General features: G+C 40.3%; 1 protein-coding gene across 1 annotated transcript in view; it reads right to left on the bottom strand.

The window, feature by feature from the left end:
• Positions 1-879: 879 nt before the first annotated feature.
• Positions 880-14835, bottom strand: part of AKR1D1 (aldo-keto reductase family 1 member D1) — a 34294-nt gene continuing 20338 nt past the window's right edge. The window contains exons 4-9 of the mRNA XM_010712931.2: positions 10324-10401; positions 8256-8378; positions 6493-6602; positions 5896-6061; positions 5084-5166; positions 880-1041 (exon numbers count right to left, since the gene is read on the bottom strand). Coding sequence (XP_010711233.1) covers positions 999-1041; positions 5084-5166; positions 5896-6061; positions 6493-6602; positions 8256-8378; positions 10324-10401 — 603 coding nt within the window. The 3' untranslated portion in view covers positions 880-998. The remainder of the gene's footprint in view (positions 1042-5083; positions 5167-5895; positions 6062-6492; positions 6603-8255; positions 8379-10323; positions 10402-14835) is intronic.

The raw sequence follows: 14835 nt of genomic DNA, 5'->3' as shown, positions 1-14835 counted from the left end.
TCCATATGTTGCAGACAGCCAGGTACAAGATGGAAGGAAATGTCTAGGCTTCAAACTACTTCCTTCTGTCTTATATTTACCTCTTTCCAGGATCAGCTTGTTCTCTATGATCTCAAAGCATGGTCAAGTGTGGTATTTAACAAAGACAATATTCTCCTCATTTGAAAATTAGTTTACGAATTCAGAATATTCTTGCCTAAAAGCTAAAGGACTGCAAGTACTCCAAAGTAGAAATTTTCTTTTGTGAATCACAGTTTATGGAACAAGAAAGAAAGTTTAGGGATTTTTATTTTAAGGAGACAAGGCTTTTGCAAAGTATTTATGATAGGTTCAGGATGGCTGTAACATGCATATGCAGCATGCTGTGCAATACCATCCTTGCATAGCAGCTCACATGTAAAACCACAGGCTGGTCTGTGATTCAGTGATGCTCCTCAGCTGAGGTAGAAGGGAAATAAACGTGCTTATGTGTTTGGGCCTGAACTAGCTGAATGGAGTGTCAGCAAATACTCTGGTCAGGGTAAAATAGACTTCATTCCATTCATGAATGGGTACTTATATTCACACACGCACAGACTTGAAATCCAATTAGCTCCCTGCCTTTAACTTTTACCTGAACTGTGGAAAAAATATGATGCTGTTTTACATCTACTGAAGTAGAAACTCTTGTTTCACATTTGATGAAGAATGTGCCCTTGAATGAAGACTTTGGTTTGAATGAATAAGTTTGTTCTCGAGAGATATTCAGTTTTATTTGTTGTCAGCATTGCAAATTCAGTGTTCATGGTGTTGAAGCCTCTTAGGTCAAAAACCTACACTCATCAGCTTACACAGATCTGCTCTTCAGCATAAAAAAGCAACTCATAAGACAACAAGAGGTAGATTTCATAGTTTTAATGCTGATTTGAACAGTCTCCCAGAAAAAGGAAGCACCAAACATTGGGTTTCTTTCAGCCAAATCTCGTCTTGGATTAGGAACCTGCCTGGACGCTTTGTTTTCAGTATTCATCATTGAAGGGATATTCTGGATGGTCACGCCACCTGTGGAGAGGTCAGATTGAACAAGTGAGTCTCCTGGGATATCACCTCACTGATGTATTCATGCTGTGCTGAGCAAAGCTCTTCTCTCTCCTGAAGAGAGGAAGCCTTACTGAAAGACCATTCTGTGATTCTGATACTGTCTGCCCTGAATAATCATCCCTGCAGAGCTGACAGTACACCTGTGCATTTAAGGAGAAGATAATGAAGGACTGTTTTTTCAGGTCTATAGATCACATTTCAGATCTAGGTCTAGTTGGTCATTTCTTTGAGTGGCTGCCATATCCAGACTAAGTCTGGCTGTCCCTGTTCCTCAAAACCCACTAGCTCAGCTGAGGTGCAGATGCACTGCCGGATTAATAGCACCAGTAACAGAGTGTACGAAGAAGCTTTAGGATGACTCTTTTCAGGAATGAAAGGGATATTCATGTAGACAGTTCAGGCTCCATCTTAAATACTGCATTATCAAGGAAGATGCATGGTCCAGGAACACTATAAAAGGGAAGAGGTAAGTTCTGAGGGTAAAATGCAGGTGAAAAATAACACTGGTTGTCTGCTAATGGCCAATGCAAGAGAAAGGTATTTGAGTGAGGAAGTGTGGGTTTTAATGTTTTTTATTTTTATTTATTTTAGAAGATGGTGCTAAACCACAAGTCCTGGCTTGACAAACGTTTTCCGCTAGCAAAACCTAGAATTTCTGAAGAACTCTGTCAGGTGCACCATGGCAGCTGGGTTGCCTTGCCTTACAACAGAGCACAACAAATACTGGCATTTATCCCATACGTGAATCGTTCCAATTTGGGAAGGATACATTTCACAATATTGAATTAACTGACTGGAAGACATCAAGTATTTTGAATTGGTTGTGTCAAAACACTTCATTCTGATATTCGGCCAAGATGAATTGTTTACACATTAACAGATTGAGATGGCTCAAAAAAACACTTTATGCTGAAACCAAAACATGACAATTTGACAGTCTGTTAGCCACCACTGTCATAATATCTAGTTTCCATCTATGGAGCATGCTTTCTACTCAGATCACATATATTCAAAGATCAGAGTCCTCTTGTGTACCAAAATGATTCATTCAAAGGAGATAATGTAGCTTGGAATAACTGGTAAGGAAGAATGTCCTCCCTGTCTCTGCTATAAACAAGGTAAATTCAGCAGATTAACAAAAATCTTGTCAAAATAGTACTTCTAGATTTCTTAAGGGATGAAGAAACCATTTCAGACTAAGACTTTCTGGACTACACCTATCTCATGATTTTTTTTCTTGCTCAGATGTCTAACTTGCTAACTCATTCCAATTTATGTAATATCCTGTTCCAATGGGCTTACTCACACCATCAGAACAAAAGGTTTGCACATGGTAGCTGATAACTGGAAGAGTTACAGGAAAGTTGTATTTTTCCATTTGCTGGTGTTTGAATTGCAACAGTGGAAGGTTTTTCACAAAGCTGGCTAACCAGAAATTTTTCTATATAGTGGTTTGACCTCCTCAAATACCTATTTCTGGATGAAATAAGGCATCTGTCTAGGCTTGTAAGTCATCACTGCAGCATCAATTCCAGATGCTTTAGTTCAAGAACATATTACTGAGTAGATATAGGTTTAATTGTTCCTTACATAGCAAAGTTACTTTTCCAATAAGTTATGTTTTTGATTGAGGCCAGACTGTACTGTAGCACTTTCCCCAAACATGGCACTTCTGTGAAACAGAGAGTTGCCTGTGTCTATCCCATACATGCTGCATTCCTTGTCCTAAGTAGCCTCCTGTGACTAAATTTAGTCTAATAAAGCAAAACACTTCATTTGTTGGCTTTGGATTAGTGACCTTGTAAGATTCTCTTCCCATGGGCATTTATCTCCTCTAATTTTGCTTCTGGAAAAAGCTCTTTCTGCACCAGGGTTACTTTTAATGTATATTCTCACTAACAAAGGTTAAATGATGTTCTAACTTAACCTGGGCTTGTAAAATCAAATGATTTCCAGTACCAAAACTCGCATAAGTATTTGCTAGGCCATTTGTGAGAAGCTTTTTGGAACTAAGTGCTGCTAATTAATTGAAGGCTAATTTAAGTTGTAAGAAACTAAAGCTTCAGAGCGCATTGCAGAGCTTAAATATGAAAGATGAACTCTATTACGATGCTTTTAACTTAGTTAATATTTCCTGTTGTGTTTATCACAGTAAGTGGTTTATTTTTTCCTTTGCACCATTTTCCCTATCTTTTGAGCAACAGTCAACATTTTAGAGGGCTATTGATGCTGCTCTCCTGGTTTTCATTATTATTAGTGCTTGAGCATACTGGCAAGATGTAGATAACCCAGGCTAACAAGAGAAATATATGAACATGAATTGCTTTAGTGTTTGGCTACACACTGAATGCCTTGAAAAGGGGAAAGCATAGTTTGGTCATAAATTATAAGTACACTTAAGCTCGAGGTAAAACTAATGGCCTCTTTCTCCAAAAGAGATTTGGATCAGCCTGAGCCTTCTAGGGCAGTGCAGCCTTTAGGTGGAGATAAACCACTTTTGGATTTTAAGATTTAGAGCAAGCAGCAAGAAATGAATTAGAAAGTGGCTTTCTCCTTTTCATACAAGAGGATAGAACTCAACATGAGAACAGGAGAGATGCCTGAAGACTGGAGGAAATTCAAGGCAAGGCAAAAAAGGGCAAGAAGGGGGAGCTGGGAAACTACAGGAGATTCAGCCTCACCTATGTCCTTGGTAAGGTGATAGAACAACTTATTCTGGATGTCATCTCCAAGCAAGTGGAAGAAGAAAAGGTTAAGAGTAGTAGTTAACATGGATTTGCCAAAGGGAAATCCTGCTTGACTGATCTAGTAGCCTTCTATGACACTGTGACCAGCTGGGTAGATGAGGGGAGAACAGTGGATGTTGTGTACCTTGACTTTAGCGAAGCTTTTAACTCTGTCTCCCATAACATCCTTTTAGGTAAGGTTAGGAAGTATGGGATATGAGTGAACAATGAGACGAACTGAGAATTGGCTGACTGGCAGAGCTCAGAGATTTGTGATCAATGGTTCAGAGTTTAGTTGGAGACCTATAGCTAGTGGTGTTTCCCAGGGATCAGTACTGGATCCCATCTTGTTTAACATCTTTATCAATGATCAAGATAAAGGGATAGAATGTAAACTCAGCAGCATGAAACTGGGAGGAACAGCTGACACACCAGAAGGCTGTGTGCCATTCAGCAAGACCTGGACAAGTTAGAGAGTTGGGCAGAGGATCCTTGTGAAGTTCCAAAAGTGCAATTTAGAGTCCTACACCTGGGGAGTAATAACCATCTGCATAAGTACGGGTTGGGGCTGATCTGCTTGAAAGGATCTCTGTGGAGAATGACTTGGGTATCCTGATGGACAGCAGGTTGATCATGAGCCGATGGTGTGGTCTTATGGCCAAGAAGGCTAATGGTATCCTGGGAAGCTACTAAGGGAGAAGGAGCAGAGCTCTTCTTAAACTAGCTGTATACTGCATATTTTTATTTTTTATGGTATTGCTCTTAATTATTCTTCTCTGTATCATTTTAGGATAAATTGTCTCTGGAAACAGTAGGGCTACAATTCATAAGCAATAATACTTAAATACTTGAATGCTAGCTGAGCTCTGAGAAAGAAGCTGGGAAGGAGGAGAAGGACAAGAAAGTACTCCTATTTGAATATCAGAGCTGGTATTCACACTGGTGGTTAAAGAAGGTCAATACTACAGCTTGTGACTGACTGAGATAGCTATCATAACACATAGTGATCAAGGAGTTGTAGAGATGGAATAGCCAGAAACAGACATCATCTTTTAGGTGGGCATTTGAAATTTGAGCTTTCAGAAGTGTTGCAAGCTTATTTTTGTGAATGATCTGAGACATATTCAGACTGCATTAAAAAGCTCCTACTTCCGAGTTCTATCATAATATAAGGTTGATTATACAAAAATTAATATTAATAGAAGATTTAAAAAGAAAACGCTTCCTCAAAAAAGCAAGAATGTTTGGTGAGAACTTCAGACTCATCCTGGACTTACATTAAAAGTTCCACGTAACGAACGTTTTTGTTCAGGGCTTCAATTTCTTTCATCTCTTTCTCAGTGAGAGAGAAGTCAAAGATCTATGGGAAGGAAATGTTGAGAATGAGTTACAATATCTTGTCACAGATAACATTTAATATGCTCCAGATTTCAGAAGTCCAGAAAAATGTTTCCCCTTTCTTCTTCCCAAATCCATACCTGCTTGCATTTATATGGACATCTTGAGGACATACATAATCGAATGTGACTGAACTTATTCACTTTTCCAAGAAGAGAGAACTAGTCTGGCATGTACTGGGCCATTAGCTTTGAAAGGAATACATTGCCAGAGAAAGTGGATAGCAGTGTAGGTAGAGTGCTGCACACTCTACTACACAGGAAAAAATACTTCCACTTATTTGGAGTGGATGGAGTGGTCAAGCCAGTTGTTTTCAAATAGTATGGTTATAAGCCTTTTTGGCATGCCTGTATACAGCACTATCCCTGTGTAATTCTACCCCATAGCTGAAGATAAGTCAGAACAGGGCAGTGATCCCTGAATACCTCCAGACAGCAATTCTTGGGCTATGGATCTAACAAATGATTTTGTTTCGCTTGTGCTGCTCAGTGCAGTAGTGGGTATCAGAATTCTTTCTCTGTTCTGCTCTGTTATTATCATACTATAGTGTTATTAAGTGATGGTGTCAAAAAGAATCAAACTAACAATGGTCAAGTTTTCCATCTATGGAAGTAGATGGGAAAACTGCCTTTTGTAGCGGCTAAATCAGAGTAAATGGATTATTTTCTGTACCATTAGAGTGCAAATTTACCTGAAAATTCTCTCTGATGCGTTGTGGATTGAAGCTTTTTGGGATGACCACCACTCCTCGCTGGATGCTGAAACGCAATGCAACCTGTGCTGCTGTCTTACTGTACTTTTTGCCAATGGCATTCAGCACGGGATCCTCCAGTAAAGGAGGGGAGGACACATTTACCCTGGAAGAGAATTGAGGAAAAACATAGTCTTGCTATTTTTTAATATTAAAACATACAAGTATCTACTCATTCATGGGCAGAATATTGCACCTTTGGACAATACTGTGAAGAATGGAAGAGAAGATTTGACTGTCAAAGGAAACTTCCTATGTCATATCCTAACATAGGCTTATTTTCTACTTTCTCGGTGGAGACTTCCACAGCCTCTTTCTGGCAGAGGAGTTGTAAGGAGACCTCCCATACAGGCACCTGGCACTTTTGATGAAAACATGCATCAGGAATGTTATAAGTTTACATTCACAACTGTAATATTTAGACACTCAAATTCAAAACTACTCTGAAAAGGCATTTCACACAGATCCGTCAGTGGAGATTTATTATTTCTTTCCAGGATGATGGCCCTGCTATTTGGGAAAAACATGGGCACTTACCATGTTTCATCCCTTGAGGTTCCCAATGGGCTGTACCCAACCATAACAATGTCGTGTTGCCTGCAAAATTCTAAGAGTTTGGGTTGGGTGAAATAGGGATGGCATTCAACCTACAAAAGTAACATAAAAAGAATGTTTAATCAGTAAGACTAGATACGGAAGCAGATGATGTTGCAGTATTTGTAAGTGCTACAGATTGAAGATGACTTCTTGGCTTTCAGGAGAGGATATATGTACGTTAATGAATATGGGAATTTGATTACAGTACTAATGGTATACTGCTGGGTGATGGATTTTTTTTTTTATTTTTATTTTTTTGGTGGGCAGCAGATCAACATCTATGATTATAATTTGGTTGTAGGGCATTTGTATTGGTCTCAGTGGAAAGGTGGCAATAAGTGGGGAGGTGGAGGTGAGGGAGACTGACTAGGCTGAGAAGGCAACCCATCTCGTATGGGTCAGATCGTTGGTTCTCTGCCTTATCAGGATGACTAATCTGATGTTGTTTTTAGGGTAAGTGTTGGCAGAAGCTGTCCTGTATAGAAAGGTGAGCAGGTATATGCAAAAAGTGAGATATTTCCACAATGGGTATGATCTCATTATGAACCCTGCCCTCTCAATATTGCAAATACTGTCCCTAATTCCCTTACAGGAAGGGATTTTCTGGAGGTGCTCTCTGTCTCTGGGAAAGGGTTATCTACAAAGTGACAGAGAAACATCTGTTTGAAAGCAGTCTGGAGCTGGCTGGCACATCTATGCTTTCTGGCTGCCTGCCTTAATCTGGGTTTAATATTTTGCCCAGTTTTTCTTGACCCCATGAAGCAGCAGGAATGCTCAGTGCGGTCCTAGGGGCACTCAGTGAGCAGCAACTGAATTTTGCAGCCACTGGAAATGTTAGTACCAATGAAGGGTGCTGGAACTTCCTCCTCTTTTAGGCTGCTCTGCCCTGTGCCATTTCCAGCCCTCCAGACCATGCACTGGGGATAGGAAGATGGTCTCAGCTGGTCTCTGACCTCTTCTCTGATACTGCTAATGTGGATGATCATCTGTGCCAGATGAGTCTGAAAAGTTTCCCAGTGACTTCTAGAAAATACAGTGAGATGCTAAATGCCTGTCAAAGGTACTGAGCATTTGGATGGGTCACTGCCACCTCTCTCCAGCTCTGAGCCCTGCTACTATGATTAACTTGGATATCATCTATCATCTTCATAAGCTTGTTCAGCTCCAGTTGATTGCTTTATTATTTATTTTTTTCCCTTTTAATTCATGTTTTTCTCCAATTCTTACTGAAAATCTTACAGGAAAGGCAGAAGAGAGAAAGGAATTACGTCTAATAGCTGTTAACACGGGAAACTTAGAGTGTCCCAGGGTCTCTGAAATTTAGGGTTGTTTAGGCTTAGTGTCAGCTGAGGTAAATGTGGCTTCACTGAGGACTGGTTAACCCCAAATGGTTTGTCTTGGGAACTTTTTGGATGCAAAGTAAAGTACATGGCAGAGATTTAACCTGGCTATGGAGCTTGACATAGAAGCATGAATTTTATAATCCTGAAACAGGAACTGAGAAGAGTGGTTGTTCTAGTACCTTCAAGTTTTATCTTGAGCTTAGATAGGATGAGTAAAATTTTCAAGCTAGAAAGTGTCACTATATAGAGGGCAGCAGCTGTGGCAAAGCATCACCCTGCTGCATAGGCATCGTGTTGCCTCTATCTTCCCTACTGGGCAGTGGTACCACAGCAGGCGCTGCCCTTGGCTTGAGGTCATACCTGGTTGCTGACAGGCTTGTGCTTTAGTCCTGGCTTGTTCAGGATCATCTCCAGCTGCCTGCGGTTGAAATTGGATACTCCAATAGACTTTGCCAAGCCTGCGTCTTTACATGCTTCCATAGCCTGCAAAGACAGCAAAGATTAGTGGAGTCTCAAATGCTGGCTTGATTCCTTGAAGCGTGTGTTTTGGAGGAGTAGAAGCCACTCCATTCTTGAAAGTGCAGAAAACTTACAGCAGCAGAGCTAGCAGCTCTGTTATCGTGAAGGCTGGTGCTATCCCACTGTTTTAAACTTTGGTCTCATGTAGACCTGCTTTCCAGACCAAACACTAATGTTTTCCCATGAAGGTAGAATTTGTCTGGAAAGCAGACAGGTTAATTTGAGAATACAAAGTAGGAGAAAAAGATGGAAGAAGGGAATTCTAGGTTTTGTATGTCTCAAATCCTAATAGCTGAAAAACTTTATGAATGCTGTATATATGAACACATGCTGCTTCATTCAACTTTATCTGCTAAGTTGTTAGGAGGAAAGAGGCTCCTTCCCTACAGTCTTCCTACAGTCTTCTGTTTGCTCCCAGAAACTGCTTACAGATGATTTAGGGGCTGTTCAAAGCAGCACAGCTGGTTGCCCCTCCTGCAGGTTTTGTTATTCCTTTCTGTCTCAAAGGAGCTGAAAGCAGGGAGGTAAGAGGCACCAGGTATTTGACGACCTCTACTTGGCCCCATACGCTTTGTATCACTCAGTGACAAGTCAGCAGTCATCTGGAGACATTTTTCTTGCTGGCACCATGCTGAAAGAGTGAAATTTTCTGGATTGAGTTTAGCCAGGTTTATTTAGATTGAGGCTCTTATTTGCAAGCAGTCACCACTACCTATTCTTACCTCAGCCTTTTAGCTGAAAAGAGAGACCTCCTACAATATATCCTTTACAATAAAGAACCAGCTTGAAGTGTTCGGACAGCTACTGTTTTGAGCAATTAGTTGTGAAAAAGAGAAATTAATCACCTCAGCCTCAGATGGAGAAATAAACAGCTAATATGGGAGTCCTCAGCCCCATGAGATTCTGCCTGGATGTCTTTGCTGCCAGAAAAGGTCCTGGGCTCTCTTCTACTCTGAACTTTTGCTCAGGATTTCATCCATTCTCTATTTATCTTCATCTACCAGACTGCGAGTAGAGCTTAACTGGGATGTGACTATTCAGTTCTGGACAGTACAAGCTGAAGTGGAATGTGGAATATCCCATGTTGACTGTCTTGGTGTGAACTGTGCTGAGTTAGCAATGCTTTTGCAGCTCATTTCGTGTGGAAGGAATGTTGAACATCTTTGGCTATGAATTAAAGGCTATTTAAGGCTTCCAAAGGCAGGAACATTAGGAAATCACCAATCTCACTTTCTGCCTCACCTGAGACCAAGTGGCAGTAGGACATCTTAACTAACACACCTCACAAAAAATTTTAGGATGCAGTCTTCTGAGGAAATGCTGTTTTCCTGCAGGCTTCTTTAGCAGAATATTCTTACATTCTTATCTTATAACTCAATTTACAAGGGAGTGAACTTATTTTGATGGCAACTTTTAAAATTAATATAATTATTATTACATTATTATTATTTTTAATTGAGGAGCTTTAGGGAAAAATTTGGTTTATGTTGATGGAAAAACATTTCCTTTTTGAGGAAGATCCAGTTGCTTACTCCTTCAGGGCTTCAATTTTCTGCTATTGTAAGGGTCTGATAAAAATGAGAGGCAATGGGGGGGGGGGAGAGGGGGAACTACAGGTATATCAACTAGCAAATGTGTGCTCTCTGAAAGAAGTACAGACATCAGATACCTTAATAATATTTTGTTTTGTTATAAAAATAATTAAATGATGAAAAGAAGAACTGTTTCTAGAAACAGGAGTCAAATTTATCCATGAAACTAGTAGAATTTGATTTATTTGTTCTGTCAGTATGTCTCAGCTCTGCTTATGAAGACCACAAGTAAAACTGAGAATGAGGACCTGGTTTGCTTTTTGGTGGTTTTTTTTTTTTCTGTTTTTTAAGCATATATAGATATTGTGTTTGCTTACCTCCCATGTGGCACATAAATTTGTCTCGTGGTAGATAAATTTTCCATTTTCATCTCTTGGGTAGATTGCATCTCCAGGCTGAAAAGTAAAAATAGATTTCTTTTTTTATTAAAAAAAAGGGGGGGGGGAAGAAGAGGAAAGTGCTCTTTCACTCCTCAGAGCAAAGATTTTTTTTTTTTTCCAGTCTTTCTACCAGCAAACATACAAAAATAAGTACACTCGAAAGCTTTCTGAAACACCCGAAGTTCAACAGGTCATTCATGCTGGGCTTACCACATCCTCCACTGCGAGACAGTCCTTGGATACACTTCTGGACTGTCACATGAATGCATGCTTAGGAACTCCAGGATGGCCTTATTTTTCAATAAACTTTTGACCCTTACAGTAAGGCAAACAAAGAATGAATATGCTTCCAAAGAGCTGAGCTAGAGTGCCAGTCTGTATTCCTTCCCCCTTTCTTTCTGTCCCTTCTTTCTTCTCAGCCTTTCTCTGATCCTGTTTTTGTCCCGAGTGTCTGAGAAGGGTACCATCTCAGTCCAGCTCCAGCTGGAGTGATCGTTTCCAAGATTTACTACTTTACTATTTTATTTACTATTATAACAATCTAAGTGCACAGCTATTGTATATGCTGCACAATTTTAAGTGCATTATCTGCATTTTCTGGGGCACTCCTTGGAACTCTTCCTGTCTCTATGCTCTGCAAGCAAGATTTCAGGGATGAGTTATGAGCTGATACCTCACAATATGAGCTTTGTCTTACTTCCTGCAATTAATATTGCAGGCAATGCATTAATATCACCTTTCCTTTTGTCTGAATGTAATTCCACTTTTTTTCATGAAAGTCCTTCGGTGATGTTTAACATTTGGTCTGTCTGCAAACTGCTACATTTCTAAAGACTGAATGCAAGCTGTTGAATTATGAAAAGGATTCTTGAGTTCAAATTCAAGGCATTTCATGGGACAAGTAGCCTAAGGAAAACACAGCCTTAGATTACAGGCACCAAGTTACAATCACGAGCCTGTCTCCTTCAAATGTGCTGGCTTTCCTCAATGAATTCCCTGAAGATGACTTATTGCCTTTGTTGCTGTGTCTTGCTGGAAAAACAACTTGCCTAGAAAGAGGCAGGTGGTTATTGAAAATATTTTTCTACTTGAAGGAAAACTATTTGTCATTGTAATTTGAAATGGAGAGAATTTATTTACAAAACCATACTGATGTATTTTGGAACAGACCATTTATCCCCATGATATTCCAACAAGCTATTCACAGACTATGAGCTCAGGGCACACAGACACAATGTATGGATTTCATGGAGTTCTGGGGATGGCTCTGAATTCAAGAGTTTTTACTCTGTTTCAATCCATTAAATTCTGTTTGTCTTCTCTTACTGAAGTTCAAATTCTGTTACTTCCTTTATAGTAGTCGATATTGCATTACATATAAGAGTGAGCAATTACACTAGTTCAAACATGCAGCATTTTTCTCTATTGCTAGCCCTTGTGTTCTAAAAAACCAACAAAGCTGGGATAAAGGTAGCTTGAAGGTTGAGTTTGGTGCCAGCTACTCTGAATTTTCACAAGAATAAATCCTTGCTTCTGCTTCCAGGGGTCTACAAAAGGTTTCTGCTCAGTAGTTTTCAGGCAGTACTTCCTCTGTCAAGCTACGTTTTTTTTAAGCAACAGGTCCCTGAATGACAGAACTGATGGATAGGGAGGGATAACATGCTGACAGCGTTTTGCAGGTAACATGATGGTGGTTGCTAAGTCTTCGAAGTCTCTCAGCAGTTTAGCATGTTTCTCACCTTGAATTCTTATGGACTATAATCACCAGTCATTGGCACAAATGTTCATCTTCTCTTGCAGTTGTCTTGGAGACAGCCACACACCTTAGACTGAATACAAGGTGGTTTTCTACCATGTTATTATGTAAGCATTGAAACAGTTGGGACAACACTGCACAACCTCTGCTGCTATGCAGTGCTCACTTAGTTCTTAAAGTCAGGGACACCCCAAAAGCTACCAGACAATTTGCATATTTAAAGCACAGCAGTTGGTAATAATGAGAGGAAAAGCCTCCTCCCATGGTAATTTCCTCACCAACACAAATGTAGGGAGACAGGTCTGCACCTCCCATCGCCTTCTCAAAATGTTCTTTGATACACGCACTTTCTCAGGAAGGCAATCTAACAAATTGTAAATGCCTACTGTGCAAACAGAAGGCCATAAGAAGTCAAGTAGCAAGCTATTAATGTTTTGATTTATTATTTTAAAATCACAAAAAGATACTTAAATTGAGCTTGTTCAATTTAAGGCTAAAATATCTCTTTTTCTGGTAGTTGGGAGGGATCTAGAGATTGTTTAGTGCATGGGTACCTGCTTACTAACCATCTGACTAGAGGCATCTGAAAAACCTTCCAGTGGATACAAGCTGCTGAGGGAGAGGGCATGTGATGACCTGGAGAAGGCCTGTGAGTGCTGGAGTGTGCCCAGAGAAGGACAGTGAAGCTTTGAGGGGTCTGGAGCACAAGTCTTATATGGGGAGAAGCTGAGGGAACTGGGGTTGTTCAAGTCTGGAGAAGAGGACTCGAGGGAGACTTCATTGCTCTCTGCAGTGACCTGAAAGGAAGTTGTGGTGAGGTGGGGGGTCAGCCTCTTCTCCCAGTAATGAGAGGTAACAGCTTTAAGTGTGCCAGTGGAGGTTCAGGTTGGATATCAGGAAAAATTTCTCAGAAGGAGCGGTGATGCATTGGAACAGGCTGCCTGGTGAGGTGGTGGAGTCACCATACCTCAAGGTGTCCAAGAACTGTGTGGGACATAGTTTCATAGGGAAATATTAGTGGTAGGTGGAGGGTTGAACTAGATGATCTTAGAGGTCTTTTCCAGTCTTTATGATTCTATGGTATCTGTCTTACCAGGGAAGAGGGGCTGAGCACCACTGCTGGGCTAAGAGGAGGAAGGACAGAAGTACTGAATTGAGAATCCCTATAAGGGGGAGAACAAAAAGGAAAGGGAGACTCAGGCTCAGGCTCAGTTAATAGGTCAGTGATTAATGTTTCCCCAGATATCAGCCATTCTTGGTGCACAAGTACTGGCATAGTAGGGCTTTCTTCCTATGAGTGGTACTCTCAGCAAATAAATTCCTTTCTACCTGAAAGTCCCTGTGAGAACTTGCACCAGTTGGCTGTATCGAGGCATTTTCCTTTCTGATTTCAGAATGGGACTGTGAGTTTTGGCTCAAGTTCTTCACTGATTCCAAGGAAAAAGTAGTTTTGTTAGAAGGCATTTAAAGAGACAGATAAGTGTCAGCTTTTGCAGAGCAGGACAGAGAAGGAGTCTATTAGCATGTTATACCTGTGCAGTTCTCAGCAAAGGCAAGTGTCGCATTTGGGATGGGTGTATTTTGTGAGGGAGGTAGCAAAAAAAGGAAACATCTGGCATACTTTAAAAACGTGTATTTTTTAAGTAGAAGGTGACTTCTTTTTCAATCTCCTTTCAAAAGGGGCACGAGTAAATCTGGGACTGCTAGTCTTTTAATAGCAGAGCTTGTTGATACAAGCCTCATGGAGTCAGATGTACATTACTTTAAAGCCAGCTGTCTATATCTTTATGTTGTGAGACAATGACCTTCACTATGTGGGAGAGTGAACTACCAGAGAATACAAACACAAGAAAGGGGAAGCAGGAAATTGCAAGTGGTGGGAAATTTTTAAAAATGCACCCAAAAGGATTCCATACGTGGGACTGGATAAATAAAGTTTTGATGTGTAAGTCCAATACTGCTGTGGAGGTCTTAACAGGAAAAAGGAACTACAGGTCCAAGGTGATTGCTCCATTGCTAAATTGCTTCCTATCTCATGCTTCTGGCAATTTGGAATCTGTGATACAATATGATTTTAGTAATTAAAGAACTACCTTCCTTGCAAGAAAAAAAAAAGGTATGGCCAATTTAGCACTTTAACACCCCCACAGAAACAATTAGGTAGATAATTTCCTGGCCTTAGTCTCTTTAAGAAAAAGGGCTTACTTGGTTGAAAAATCTCTAAAAGTTTTTTGAATCTCAATTTCCTAATTTCAGTATTACTTAATTTACCTTCATGTCACGTACTTACAAGTGAAAATTTTAGAGCAAAGAGTCTGTGAAACCAGGAGATTTACAAGAGCTGGTTGCAGGGGAGGGATACAACTCTGATGTGAGCTCCTCACTTTCAAAGGTTATGTGACTGCAGGAAGAAGTTGCCAAGAGGCAGCAGAATGAAGAAATACGACGCTTTAACTTTTCAGACATTTGGGAACAAGAAATAAACAACCCTTACTTGGGGCCAGCTGTCACCTACTAAAGCAGTCTGAGAGGATCACTACATTTAAGGAGATTAAGATCACAGCTATGATTTGATCATTGGTTTTAGTGCTCCTGAGGCTGTTCTATTTTTGAGATAGAGTAAGGGACACCAGCTCTTGTCCCATCTTCTCCCTCCCCACTCCCTGCCCCTGGCTTTGTACAACACCTGTGTT

The sequence above is a fragment of the Meleagris gallopavo genome, chromosome 1, assembly GCF_000146605.3.
Source record: "Meleagris gallopavo isolate NT-WF06-2002-E0010 breed Aviagen turkey brand Nicholas breeding stock chromosome 1, Turkey_5.1, whole genome shotgun sequence".
In the NCBI taxonomy this organism is placed as follows: domain Eukaryota; kingdom Metazoa; phylum Chordata; class Aves; order Galliformes; family Phasianidae; genus Meleagris; species Meleagris gallopavo.
Note: the sequence above shows the minus strand (reverse complement) of the source record. Positions and strands in the feature narration are given on the sequence as shown.